We start from the raw sequence: 15,081 nt of genomic DNA on the forward strand, positions 1-15,081 counted from the left end.
GTCAAGCCAAAGTCTAGTGTAGAATTGACAGGAAGATGGTCAGTTCTTGTTAGATCCAAATCTAAATCCAAAATGTATGCAACAAAATTGGATCTAAGTCTGGATTCTAACAATATCCACTGAAATGGGTTTGAACCCAGATCCAAAATTCAAATATCAATATTGGATTCATTAAAAGATTACCAAAAGAATAAGTTTTTTATATACAAAGATGCAAATGGATCATATTTGATATGAAACCAAAGATTAAATCCAGCAGAAAATGGGATTTAGATATTGTCTGAACCAGAAAGTATCCAATTAAATAACCCAAAACTGAGGCAAATGCACATTTAAATGTTTTATTAAGGATCCATACCCTACATTAGACTTGGATCAGATATATCAAACCTGATCCATTTCACCCTTACCAGGTAGTGGTTGTGGTGTTCTTTGGCTGCTACCTCTTTTTTCAGCCACTAGAGGGGAATGCCAGTGAAATGGATTGGATTGACATCTGATCCAATCCAAATTCATCAGATATAGTAAATTCTAACCTTTTTATTGATTGAATTTGAATCACAGATAATCTGACCTGATTACACAGAACTTTTATATGTAATTAGCTAATGAGCACCAGATTCAATATCATATTTTTATTTTGACTCTCAATGCAAATCTAACTAGACATTATCAGATCAAGTCGATTTAATGTTTGTATAGATCCAACTGAGACTGACCCATTTACATCCTTACATACTTTAATCCAGAAGAGTGAGTATTCTTACATCAAATCCGCGATTAGATCAAATAATTAATAATACAAAAAGAACGAGTGGGTCCAAGTTATCCAAACACTAGAAATTGAGATTGAGAATTCTCCTTCTTGGTATTTCTTTGGATTGATAATGCATTTTTTTTTCATGAGAAATCCTCCTCTAAAGTATCCAAATCGATGATTTTAAAGGATATATACCCCAGTTTTGTGAACCACGGTACTTAAGCTCATCCTAAATGGTCCAGAATCTCCAGATATCTTATTCAACCTTTTGTTTAGATACATTGACTTGCAACGCCTAGCTCCAATGTTTGGATAGGTAGGCGCATAAACTCTGCCCAAAAGGATTTCGAATTTCTCTATGCACGCTGAATACGTGGTTGTTTGCAACAAAGTTTGAAATCCATTTCAAAGCAATATTGTATCACCCAAGGGGGGTTTGGCGTAGTGGGGGCAGGGCCTTGACTGCAAACGGGCAGTCAAGGTTTGATTCTCATGGGTGTCAGCCCTCTGCGCAAGCCAATCAGATTTTTGGGTATGGTATCAGATCCAGACCCAGATCTAATTAGGTCTAGTATAAAAGAAACTACACCCGGACCTGATAAGAACTACATGAACCAGACCCGGACTACAACAACAACAACTACGCCATCATCCCAAAACAATTGGGGTCGGCGATATGAACCAAAAAAGAAAATCATTCTGGGTCTTCCACATGAATCCTTCTCCTCTAATCATTTCTATCCAATGCCATGTCCTCGGTGAGGTTCAAAGCATTCATATCCTTTCCTATCATCTCCATCCATGTCTTCCTAGGCTTACCCCGACCTCTTTTAACTAATATATTTTCCCATTTCTCCATCCTTCTAACTGGAGCATCATTAGGCCTTCACCGAATATGTCCAAACCACCCTAAACGATTCTCTCTCATCTTATTTTCAATGGGTGCAACACCTACCTTCTTACGTATATCCTCGTTCTGAATCTTATCTTTTATTGTATTTCCACACATCCATCTAAGCATACGCATCTCAACTATCCTTTAAAATATTATACCTGATAAAATAATATTTTTATCATTTTTATATTAAAAAATTGAGGGTCTTAATCGGAAAACTCGGGTTGGGCCTGGGTCTGGTATAAAATTTCACAAATTATACCCAGGTCCATGTATTAATCAAATCCGGGTCTTAATCGGGTCTTCTTATTTGTCACCATACCCGGACCCTATAATGTTTGGTTCGCGTTGTGTCCGGATAAACCCGACCCGTTGACACCCCCCTCTCACCAAGGTGTCAAAGGGTTGGGTTTGAGATTTTTTTAATTTTAAGTTCTCATTTTCTATTTTCTGTTTATTTTATATTTTAAAACCTTTAAAACATGTTTTTTTATATTTTTGAAATAAAAATAATGCAAAACTTATTATTTTCTTACCTTTTTTGTTGTTATTTATATTTTTTTCAATTTTTTAAACTCTTGAGATTTTTTCGAGATATTTTTGAGATTTATCGAATTTAATGCATAGCATAGGCCCTGGGGGCAAGGGTCCAAGCCTCGGAGTTTTACACTGCCCGCACGACGACCGTAGGTATGACAGGTTGAGCCAATGCGGCCAGGTCTTCTTGCCGGGTGCAGTTTTTTGGGGTTATAAATTAAAAAAAAACAATATTTTGTATCCAAACACGCCCAAAGAGCAGTTTGCTGAACGCTTATCCAAGTGCTTTGTGTTCTACTCTAACTTTTGGTGACCGATCAGTTGGGCTTGCCAACTTCTCACAAGTCTAGCCAGCGGGCTTGGGGGAAAAGGAAATGTGAACCATATCTTCAGTGGAGAACTTTGTCATAAAAAAAAAGAAACTTCTCACAAGTCTAGGCAAGCAGGAGGAAGTGAGGGTCTCATCTCTTCAAATTCAACTCACGTAATTGCATGAAGCCAAGAACACATGAATCAGGGAAGGAAATGTGAACCATATCACACACGTAATTCCGAGCAAGAAAGAATGCATGAGTCAGGTAAAGAAAGTGTGAATAGGATCACATAGAAGTTGAGACACACCATCAATACCGTTCTTTTTATTTATTTATTTTTCTTTCTTTCCTGTATGTTAAATGTTATGCAAGATAATTGAATACCAAAAAGATAAAAACGTGTAGAATGTAAACCCTAGAGAATGTGGATCACGAGACTCTGCGAAAAACCATTCAATGTGTCAAGCACCCTCTACGTGACTATTTAACTCTCCACATTGGGATGAACAATATCATGCCTTGACTTTTCTTAAATGACAAAAATACCCTTACGTGGTGCTTTCTATCTTTGGAAAGCAAAGCATGCTGCCATGTTCAAAATCTAGGGGTATTATGGTCATATGGCTAAAGCAAGGGCGGTCTGACTTATTGGGTCCTGGACCAACAGTGCAGGTGGGTTTTTGGTGATTCCCTTGAAAATGGATAGGTATATATAAGCAGGCATGGATGAAGCACAAAGTGTAAGGGGCGACCGACTGAGTGGTGGAAAATGTCTAACATTGCAGTGGAGAGGAATAGGAGGAAGCAAATGAACGAGCACCTGAAGCTCTTGCGTTCATTGACACCTTGTTTTTATATAAAGAGGGTAAATTACAAATCACTACTCCCTTAAATTCATCTCTCTCTCTCTCTCTCTCTCTCTATATATATATATATATATATATATATATATATATATATTGGTAGCTGCTCATACGTTAGGAGGTTTTCTGCCTTTCTGGTGCTTTTTTTTTGCAGTTTTGACCCCATAAATGTGTTGGACATGGTCAATTTATGAGGATTCCACACCTAGATCATGTGTTTTCAATGAAAAAATGATATTTGGAGCCTAAAAAATTTATAAAGATTTTGAACAGTTTATTTTTGGAATCTTATAAAAACACACTCATGTGTTGGAATTGAACACTTCAATTGCTGATTCTTATAAAATCAAGTACATAGATCACATCTGTACGGTCAGAATTTATAAATAAAATGAAAAAAGGACTGAAAACCCATTTAGCAAGCTCATTTAGCACATAAAGTGTGAGCAGATACCAATCACTTTATTTATACATATACGAGGAAGGAAGCTGCCACAAACATACCAAGATTCAGAAGGATTTTTTTTTTCATGCTTTTCTCAATTCTGACCATATGGATGTGTTCTATATGCTTGAGTTTTATCAGAAAAAACTCGTGAATTATCTGATTATAACATGTGGGTAGGTTTTTATAAGGTTTTAAAATTGGCAGTCTAAAGTTTTCATACAAATTAATTTAAGCTTAAAAATTTATATTTTTCATAAAAAAACATGATCCAAGTGTTGTTTTCATCGACTATGTGCAACACATCTGTGGGATCAGATTTGCAAATAGCACCCAAAATCCCACATTTCATCACAGTAGGCACCATCTCTCTCTCTCTCTCTCTATATATATATATATATATATATATATATATATATATATATATAATCATGTCAGCCATATGCCCTTCCATTTTCCAGTAGCGTGCAGCATTGAATTAGCTAGAAACCATTAGGAGAATTTGTTATTGAATTGAGATCAGGTGCGCAATAAGATTGTACACTTTAAGTGTGCTGCTGCACCTGATCACATACCGTCTGCTGTTGCACCCGTAGCTGGCAGTATCTCAAAGATGATGAGTGATTAGGTGCAGTGGCACACTAAAAGTGTGCAATCACATTACACCTGATCCTCCCTCTTCGTTATCATGGTTTGGTGCCAAAACTATCACTCGTGGTACCCCAATGCCTGTCAAAAAGATAGTTTTATTCAGGGAAATACAGTGAAAGCCAGATCATCTATTGGAAAGGAAGAAAAAATGATGCAAATGGATAGTGATAGAGTGCCCACTTGGGAATTGGTAGAATGTAATTGCACAAAATAAATAGGAAGCAGATCAGGTCATGCTGAACATGAGCGTTTTTGCTCATGCCGACATCGTGGCCGTCTGTTTGCATTATGGATGAATGCCATGTGGTTTTGTTGAGTTTTGAGCTTTTTTAAAGTGCAAATTGGATGGCCACGATGTCATGAGAAAGCTAAAAATCGGCTTAATTTTGTGGGGCCCAGAATCTTAATCCGGCAGGTGTTGGGTGGCCAGATGGAATGTTACAGTTTTGTGCTCAATGTGATTGCACCTGATCACGCTTTGATGAGATGGAGCCAAGTGTCAACCTTTCAAGTAGGGGTGGCAATCGGGTCGGGTTGGCGGGTCAGCATACCTCAACCCGAACCCGAACCGTTTATTAAACGGGTCGGCTGTGGCAAACACGAACCCGACCCGTTTAATAAACGGGTAACCCGACACGACCCGCCAACCCATTTAATAAATGGGTTGGGTCGGGTAAACGGGTTTTCAGGTTCGCGGGTCGGGTTGGCGGGTTGACGGATCGGGTTGGCAGGTATGTAGGTTGGCGGGTTGACCCACCCGTCTAACCCGTTTATTAAACGGGTCAGCCGGGTTGGCGGGTTGGCATACCCCCAACCCGAACCCGACCTGTTTAATAAACGGGTTACGCGGGTCGACCCGTTTATTAAACGGGTTGGCTTAAGCCCAACCCGAACCCGCCTAAGAGGCGGGTTGGCGGGTCGTGTCAGAAATTGCCACCCCTACTTTCAAGTAACACCATTAATAAAAAAAAATTAATATCACTTTATATATATATATATATATATATATATATATATATATAGAGAGAGAGAGAGAGAGAGAGAGAGAGAGAGAGAGTTGAGGTTTGCTACAATCATTTGTATGTGCAAACTATCTAGCTAAGAGTAGAACCTCCTTGTTTGGTTTTCTTTTTTTTTCTCACATCTAACACTTTTGGAACACAGAAATCCAACATATATATATATATATGTTTTTCCGATAATTTAAAACTCAACGGTTATGAAGGCATTGATTTTTTTCAACTCATAAAAACATGATTTAGGAGTCAATTCCTATTAAATAGAGCATGCTGAATACATCCAAGGTTAGATTGTGTTAAAATAACTTGCATTGTGAGATTCAAACTAGATTGTAGGTACAATCGATTGTACCAAATATAAATGCATGCGCGTGCACACACACACACACATATATATATATATATATATATATATATATATATATATATATATATATATATATATATATATGTGTGTGTGTGTCAAACTTGAAAATCAATGAGCAAAATCTCATTGTTTATGATTTTTTTAAAGTGAATCTGACCACTCGGATTTATCATGATTTATTCGGCTTAGGGCACTCTTTAAACCAATGAACTTAAATGTATATCTAGAAAAGATAAAACAAACAAACAAACAAAGAATATATTTTTGTTATTCAAGTTTTTCATCAGCACTAAATGAACCATGATAAAACCATCGACACAGTATGATCTGCTTAAAAGTTTTTGATAGTGTGAGATTCCACTTGTTGATACATTGAATGCACCCACAAGCATGCACCCACACGCATGCACACACACACGTGAGAAGCTTAATATCTCCTAGATGAGTTTTATCTCTTAAAACATCTCTTAAGTCATCTGGGTGCATGGTTTTAGTTCTACTGTTTAAGGCTTGCTGTTAATATTTGGTGTTGATAAACGTACAAAACTATTGATTAGAAATCACTTTCATTTCATGCTTTTATATCTTTTTGTATGTTGGACTCTATGTTATGATCTATAAAGTTTATTCGATAAAAAAATAGTTGTGAATCATATGACTGTGACATGTAAGTAGGCTTTTTTAAAAGCCTAAAAAATCAACGGCTCACAAATTAAAGTACCAAAACTTCACAAATCAAAAAGTCAAGGTTTGATCCTAATTAGCAAATAAACCATGCCGTTCTATGTGGTCATATTGGGTTAATACAACTTTTGAACCTATGATTTCTCTCTCAATAGTTATATACCTTCATTAGTACCAAATATAACCCATATATATATATATATATATATATATATATATATATATATATATATATATATATATATATAGGGCAACTGAAATATGTAAGCCAACAAAATATGTAAGTTGGTGTGCACTGAGAATTGCATAGGTTTTTTTTTTTGTTTTTTTCTAAAATTTCACCATACAAATATGATCTAGATACTTGGTTTTATAGAACCAGACTCTTAGATAATCCGATTACAATGTATAAGAAGGACCTTTTAAGTCTTGAAAATTAACGGTTCAGAATTTTTGTAAATATTCAAGCATATAAAATCAAATTTTTTGATCTGATTACGATGATCCAATAATTGATTCCAATCAAATGGATCATGCAGAATGCATCTGCAGGGTTAGATTTGCAAAAACCTTATGAAAATCTCGGTTCATACTAGTTTATATATTTTTCTGGTTTACATATTTCAGTTTTCCTATATATATATATATATATATATATATGTGTGTGTGTGTGTGTGTGCGTGCGCGCGCATGCACGCTCAAGCGTACAGAAGCTTTTTAATTTATACTTTTATCATCACCTTCAGCAACTGTTTGATATTAATGGTGGTAGGGGGACCAAGCATCGGTCATAGGTGGGGTTATAGAGTTTATAAAGGAGCTGCACCAAGTGCTACAGTCTCTAGAGTCCACGAAGCGAAGGAAGAGCTTGAGCCCAAGTCCATCTCCCAGTCCGAAGCTGCATGCCCTCCCTGCTGCTGCTCCACCAGGGAGCCCAATGTTTGGGTTCGTCGACAACCTTAAGGAGCTGAGTGCGTGCTGCAACTCTTCCCTTGCTGATGTTGAGGCCAAGCTCTCTGGCTCCAACGTTGTCCTGAGGACCGTTTCCAGGAGGATCCCCGGCCAAGTTGTGAGGATAATCTCTACTTTGGAGAGGCTTTCCTTTGAAGTCCTTCACTTGAATATCAGCAGCATGGATGACACTATCCTACATTCATTCATAATCAAGGTACTTGCCCAACCAATTTACCTTCATGTAATGTGAGCATATGCATGCATGCGCATACACACATCCACACATACACATGTTGGAACACACACACAGATATCATCTGTCCCATCTCGGTCAGGTGCAATCACATTGCACAAATGCATTGCGCCGCTGCACCTGCGCCCTCCATCTGCTCTGCACCTGATCCCAATTCGGATAGGTCCGCTAAAGACCAGCTCACAACTACTGTGGCCCATCCTGGGAATGATGAGTCCAGTCAGTGAGCCTCTGGTTGACTTGATGATATTAATCTCCTGGCAGTCAAACTGGGCCCACATCTGCGAGTGCGGATCAGACACAGTCACATTGCACACCAAAAGTATGATGATGCACCTGACTGTTCTCCATCTCACTTTTAAGCCCCACAGCTGTTGAGATGGAGGGCAGTCAGGTGTAGCCGCAGACTTTTGGTGTGCAATGTGACTGTACCCTCGGCAAATCTTCACACGGCTTTGGCCTTGTGGCCAGGGCATGCACCTTGGATATCAAACTCTTGATGTTCTTCAGATTGAATGCCTTCGTCCGACTTACCTCGTCAGGTGTGAAGGGACCTTGTGTTGTATATATATATATATATATATATATATATATATATATATATATATATATATATATATAGAGAGAGAGAGAGAGAGAGAGAGAGAGAGAGAGAGAGTAATGCGCTGGTTCTGCCCACCTTCTCGTTATGTCCTGTTCTGCCCTCTCTAAATTGCAGGTTTTTTGTATTTTTTCTCACATCTGATACTATAGATGTGATCTATAGGTTTTGTTTAGTGGTAACCGGCTTTTAGATCACCGGAATCTGACCTGTATACAGGTTTTTTCGGTGATCCAAAATCAATGGCGATGAATGTATCAGTTTTTCTGGCTCATGAAATCATGTTTTTTCATTGAAAAACATGATTCATGAGTCAATTCTCACTAAATCTAGCATGCTATCCACATCTAACGGTTCAGATATATCATAAGATACTTTAAAATTATAGGGCAGAGCGAAAAACGAGGCCTAATATGTTCAGTTCTCTCTCTCTCTCTCTCTCTCTCTCTCTCTCTCTCTCTCTCTCTCTATATATATATATATATATATATATATATATATATATATATATATATATATATATATATCCATGCAATGGACACACTAATGCCAAACAGATTATATTTGCATATATGCATGTAGTCGTCAACGGGCTTAAACCAAAATTTTCGGGCATCAGCATAAAAAAAGTGCCGACCTGAATAATATTCATGTCGACCTGAACTGGACGTGAGCAATATTCGGGTCAGGTTTGGGTTTCGATTTTTGCCAGGTACCTGACCCGACCCAGTTTTTTTGCTGGGTACTCAACCCAAGTATTTTATATGTAGTTTAAGTAAAAGTAAACTTTTGAAATTCTACAGATACAAGTTTGAGATTTCCTTTTCGTGACCCGGTAAAACCCGAAACCAACACTTTGTTGTTTTGGTGGGTTTGGGTACACTCTGATGGGTTGGGCACCCGCCCCATTTTCAGCCCTATGTATGTGCATGCTAGGGAATAGAGGTATCAACAGGTTGGACCCCTGCCAAAATGGGTGGTTCCAAACCCTGATCCAACTAAGTGATGCGGGTATCAGATCCGGATTCAGGTCTGACTGTTTTTATGAGAAAAATATACCCTGATCCGATAACAATTACATGAACTAGACCCTGTCCAACCATGTAAAATAATATTTTTTTAAGTTGTTTACATTAAAAATTCCGGATCTTAATCTGACCTGATGGGTCCAACCCAGATAGTTAATTGGACCCACTTTTTTGTAACCAAGGATCCGGGTCGGGATACGGGTCATACCCAACCCATTGACAGCCCTAGTTAGGCAAACACAGCATGGTTTCCTTCCCTCTTTCTTCCCAAATTCATTCCTCTGTATATACTTTTTGGGTGACAGATAGGACTTGAATGCCAACTTTGTATGGAAGAGCTGGCTCATGAAGTTCAACAAACCTTCTCCTGAATGTCTTGTGGAGGTCGAAGAGGGGAATAGACATCATCATGCATGAAAATGAAAGTATTTCTTACGGAAGATGCATAGGAATATTTCATGTATCAGTTTTATATATTGCTCTTGTGACTGGTGTCATGTGCTGTACTGCTTGATGTTTTAAACTGTATTTATAACGCACAGAGAAAAGATAATGTGATGACTGTTAGAAAGCTATGTGACAGGATGGCTCATGTGCTCCGAAAAACTAATGCCACAAGAAGCCTGATCATCTTACAAGCAAACATGCCTCCGCGGTTCAACTTAAATATTATTGATTTATTCTCACCTCATACTGTGCTTGCACACAAACTTAGATTTTGAAAGTCTATCTCTTATCCTCCTTTGAGTGAAAAGAAGAATGTCATCAGAATGAACCCAATATGGATCTTCTTTCTGCCTAGAGAATTAATGAAACAGATCGCCAATTAGAGTGGTTGAAAGTTTTGTTCCCTTTCTATCATAAGGCTGCCAATGGGTTAGGCCTGAACCTATTGCAACAGGGTCTGATATGGACATGAACCTACACTGAGGGGTGAATACTAGACTAACTTGATGAGGTTGGTAGAACCCAGTCCCTGGCTGAACACGAAATGGCTCACGTATATTTTACTGCACCTGAATCAGATGTAGACCTAATCTGAGTCCTACTCTTGTATTTATAGGTCTAGGGAGAAAGGGAAACTTACCTGGTTGAGTTATTTGGACTTGGTTCTAGAAACTCTGGACAGCTGGAGCCGGTCTGTAGCTCAGATCAAATCATCCAAGAATGCATAAGATGAGCTTATAAGTGTCCATCAAGGCCTGACCCATACATTGCACGCACACCTGGGTTTGAACCGAATGTGCCCAATAACCTGTCTAAATTAGCAAGCATTTTGAATGGACGGATTTTGGGTGTCAATGATTTTGACCAATAAATCAGAAAAGTACACATATGCAGATAAGAAAAGAACTATTCCATGCGGGAAACAGTTTTCGAAGTTGGAGATGTGTTGAGAGCCTTGAAGAGGCAATGAGTAATACTGAGAAATATTATTCATTAGTTCTTCAAAGTTGTAGCATATGGTGTTCATGAAAGATCCCTTATTAGAGATTATTTCAGTGTAGATGTGGTGAGCCAGCAACATCAGTTCTTAGCACTCTATTGCCATCAAATTCATGTGCTCTAACGAAAAAAAAAAAGTCATGTAACAGTAGATTCTTAAACTTTTTGCGATTGAGGGTTTAGCCCTCTCACCCCCGAATGTGACCTCAGTCATTGACTGGGCATCAAACCGGCTGGGGTCACTGGTGAGACCAGAACCCAGCAAACAGAGGACCGAACCGGTCCTGTGCACAGGGGCGGAATCGGCCAGGACTAGATGGCCTAACCGGCCTTAAACCAAATGCCGAACCGGCTTGGGTTACCGAGTCAGTCTAAAGCTCGGGTCAGCCTTGCACTGCGATTCAAAACCTAAAATGAATTGCCCGAGTCTCCGAATCGGCCGAAGGCCAAACCGGTCCCGAGTATTAGTGCATCGCCTGAAGGCCAAGCCCGATGGTCAATCTCGCTGGCCATCGATGCCGATGTCTATCGACGAAGGACCATATCAGACCACAATTGCTGCCGGTCCTCGGATGACACCGATGATGGTGGAATCCGGCTCAGGATGCTAGTGAGCACACTTTATTCGGTGAACGGCCGAATCCAAGATCGATAGCTTCCGAGAACATCCCAAGGTGGCCGACGAATCGAGTTCCTCCGACGATGGCCAAAAGTGGCCTCAGATGTCGTCGAATTCAAGTCTAGAAGGGTGTCCGCCCTCATCGCTTGGCAATCAAAGCAGATGGAGTTCGACTGACAAGATGGTTGGACGACACCCCTGTCCGGCTAGCCAAGAAAAGGATAAAACCCTTTCTGTCGTCCAGACGGTTGTCTGGATGGTGTCCTCTTCATGGGCTTTTGATGAGAAAGGGTTGATTGACTCTTTCTCGTTCAACCCTTCTTGTCCTGCTCGCTGAAAAAGGAAAGGGCCTTTCAGCCCTTTTTGTCCTGTCTTTCGAAAAAAGGAAGAGCCCCCCGCCTGCCGGCGGTGATTCGACAAACAAAAGAGGGAGGGCTGCCCGCCCGTCTACAAAATTCTAAGGGAAGGGCCGATCTGCACTCCTTACATTCAGGCAAAATTGAATAACTCAAGAAAATAAAAGAAAATAAAATAAAAGAAAATAAAAGAAAATGGATTGGCTCTCCTTTGCTTGCACCCCAAAACCGATTATGATAGATCGTCTTCATCAATCGAAAAAAAAACAAAAAATATATATTGAAATCGAACGTCTTAATGATTCATCAGGAACAAGTTGCTTTGATACCAATTGTTGGATGTTAAATTCACTAAAAAAACTAAAAGGACTGTCAAACATGTTCATGCTAAATCGTTGAAAGAAAGACTAAAACCAAATCGTAATGCGATAGCATATCTGAATTCATTGGTGCTCTAACGGGTCTTTGACATGTATGATCTTCCTGAACCGGTTATCTAAATCTCATGAGAGAGAGATTAATTTTTTTTGATGATGATGGAAAGCTTGAAGAAAAGACCTGTATATAAGGTTTGAGGATAATAACCTAATTATAACAACGTGGGAGTTCATTTTCAATTCAGCTTATCATAAAATTAAAAATTGATAAAAAATAATATAAGAGATCTCTTCACCTAATAACACTACACTAGGAGATATCACATTGCCCAACCCAATTAGATCACATAAAGAATTTCTAAACCATAAACACCATATAACATGTGACTTATTATATCTAGTCCCACACTATTTTTTCCAAGAACTGACAAATTTATCTTCAACAAGCATGATGGGCAGCCATGCCTACTTTTCAGACCTCTTTCAAATAATAGACTTCTGCTGGTTCTTACAAAAGAGAGGATCTCATTTTTTTTCCAGCTTTGGTATAGAGACGACCACAACAAACTAAGAAAGCAAATACACGACAAGCGAGTAACACGTGGTTCCGTTCAAGAAGAACGACAAAAAAGGCTCTTATCTCACGCTTTTTGTTTATATATTAAAAAAATTAAATAACCTTTATAAAGTCTATTTTTTATAGAGTTTTTTGTTTTTCTCTCGATAATTGGGGGATACACGGCCTTAGTCATCGAGTACATTGTTATAAAACTCCAAGTCTCCCTATCAATCTGGGCCTTAGTCATCCGTACATTGATATATATATATATATATGAGTAAATGTTTAATGATAACGAATAAATGTTCAACAATCACAGATTATTGTATAACAGTCATATACCAATGGCTAGTGGCTAATGGTCCGAAAACAACCAACTCAATTAAGTATTCAATAATCATATGATAGCTAGCTCATCTAAAAAGCTCAATAATCAATTCTTCTAGCAATTAATTTAAAAAAGTGTAGAAAGTCAAGTCAAATTATCATAAGCTTAAAACCTAGCTAGGTGGCATGGTTAAGGTCAAGTCAATAGTTCCAGTTAGGTGAATGCATAATTTTGAGATATAAATTCAACATCTTTCCTTATGTAAGCCTTTTATATGTCTTTCATCACTCTTATTTGTTTTCAAATTTGTAGAACTAGATCCGATAATGTTAACATAAACAAGTGGTGTTTGCTTTATAAACAAAAATGACTCGCCAATTTCTTTAAACGTGTTTGTGGGCCACCCTGTTCACCCCCACATTGGGTTGAGATCAAGTGCTATTGAAAAATAACCACTACTAGGGATGCACAATGAACCGAGCTTGGCTTGAAGCTCGTCCATGCTTTAAATGAACTGAGCTTGAACATGGTTCTAAGGCTCAAACGCGCAAACAAGCTGAGCGTGATCAGCCTACCGAGCTTGATAAAGCTCGATCGGCACGATAAAGCTTGGATACTAGTATATAGATAATATATTTGCAATTATATTCAACAAGTTATTGTTAGTGTAATGGCCGTAGACTGTTGGATTTTTATCAAAGGCTCATGTTAATATAGAGTACTTTTAGTATGTATACATTATTTTTGGTGTCAGTGACTAAAATGTATGCTTTGGCTTAGTGGTGGGTCACTTGAAAAAAAATTGTTTTTTTTAAATGCCTGCTCGGCTCGAGCTCGGAGCCTAGTCAGAACAAAGTCATTCAAGCTTGAGCCGAGCTTAGACAGATATATTTTGCACCGAGCTGAGTTCGAACAGCTCAGGCTCGGCTCGTGATCATCCCTAACCACCACACATGCTTGTACCAAGGGCATTCGGTATTACCCAGATGGGCTGGTGGGACGGAAATCCCCTGGTATAGATCAAAGGGGCACTGTAGTTTATATTGAAAAAATCACCACTGATGGTGATTTGCATTTGCCGATTAGGTGATATTGAAAAATAACCACCACACATGCCTGTAAAGAGGGCATTCTGTACCACCAAGATGGGCTGATTGGAAAGGAAATACATCCATGTAGCTCAAAGGGGCACTCCATGATTTGTGGTTGATATTGAAAAAGTTGACTGATTTTCAATATCACCTGATCTTAAGTTTAAAATGAAATATTTCACTCATCACTCTCAGAAATATTTTAATGATCGTACAATGAAATTTTTTAATAAGGTTTGTGGTGATAGCGATCGCCCCTCCTTTCACTTGAACATAGGCCTTAGTGTCAACCCACTTAAATTTCATGTTTTCTTTCTTTTTTTCTTTATCTTGTGGTTTGCATAAAAACAAATATAACAAAAGATACAATGGGGGCTCTGCGTTGTTGGTAGTAGCTGTTCAGTGCACTTCTTCCTGTGGTGGGATGTAGCAGGTTCAAATCCCAGTGGTACGATTGAATAATAACTGGTGGGTCTTCCTAACCCCAACTTGCCTTTCAAAGAAAAGATACATATAACAAAAGATGACCAGGCTCACCAGTTAAACTGACCCATGTAGGATCTTGTCAAAATCAAGCCAACAATACGTTGTGCGGCTGGATGTTCTATAAGTTTTGTTAAGCATATCTCTAATGTACATATTTTTACATTAGAGATTCGGTAAAGACATTTAGTGAGTGGACTGTGGACCATCCCCTCGATGTCATCTACGACCCATAAGATTCGGTAAAGACATGAAATATTACAATATTTTTACAGTTGTGCAAAACATCGTATAGTAAAGCAAGAATATCATAATTTTATCATTATATTAATAGACCTTACATTACATGCTTGACAGCCATCTATCTTGACATTCCTTCAAGATTGGTGCATTGTTCATCTTGAAGAATGTTCATATGGATGGTCAAGAGAATTGGAGGGTAAGCATGCAG

At 38.5% G+C, this 15,081-nt stretch overlaps 1 protein-coding gene across 1 annotated transcript; it reads left to right on the forward strand.

Moving 5' to 3' along the window:
- The first annotated feature begins 3,275 nt into the window (after positions 1–3,275).
- On the forward strand, positions 3,276–9,799 carry LOC149832085 (transcription factor MUTE-like). Its single transcript, XM_090012351.1, has 3 exons — positions 3,276–3,371; positions 7,308–7,703; positions 9,677–9,799. Exons 1-3 carry the CDS (start codon positions 3,276–3,278, stop codon positions 9,740–9,742), a joined length of 558 nt encoding a protein of 185 aa, XP_089868477.1. The 3' UTR covers positions 9,743–9,799.
- The last annotated feature ends 5,282 nt before the right edge of the window (positions 9,800–15,081 follow it).

This window comes from Nuphar pumila, chromosome 7, assembly GCF_984573655.1.
Source record: "Nuphar pumila chromosome 7, dmNupPumi1.hap1.1, whole genome shotgun sequence".
Classification (NCBI taxonomy): Eukaryota; Viridiplantae; Streptophyta; class Magnoliopsida; order Nymphaeales; family Nymphaeaceae; genus Nuphar; species Nuphar pumila.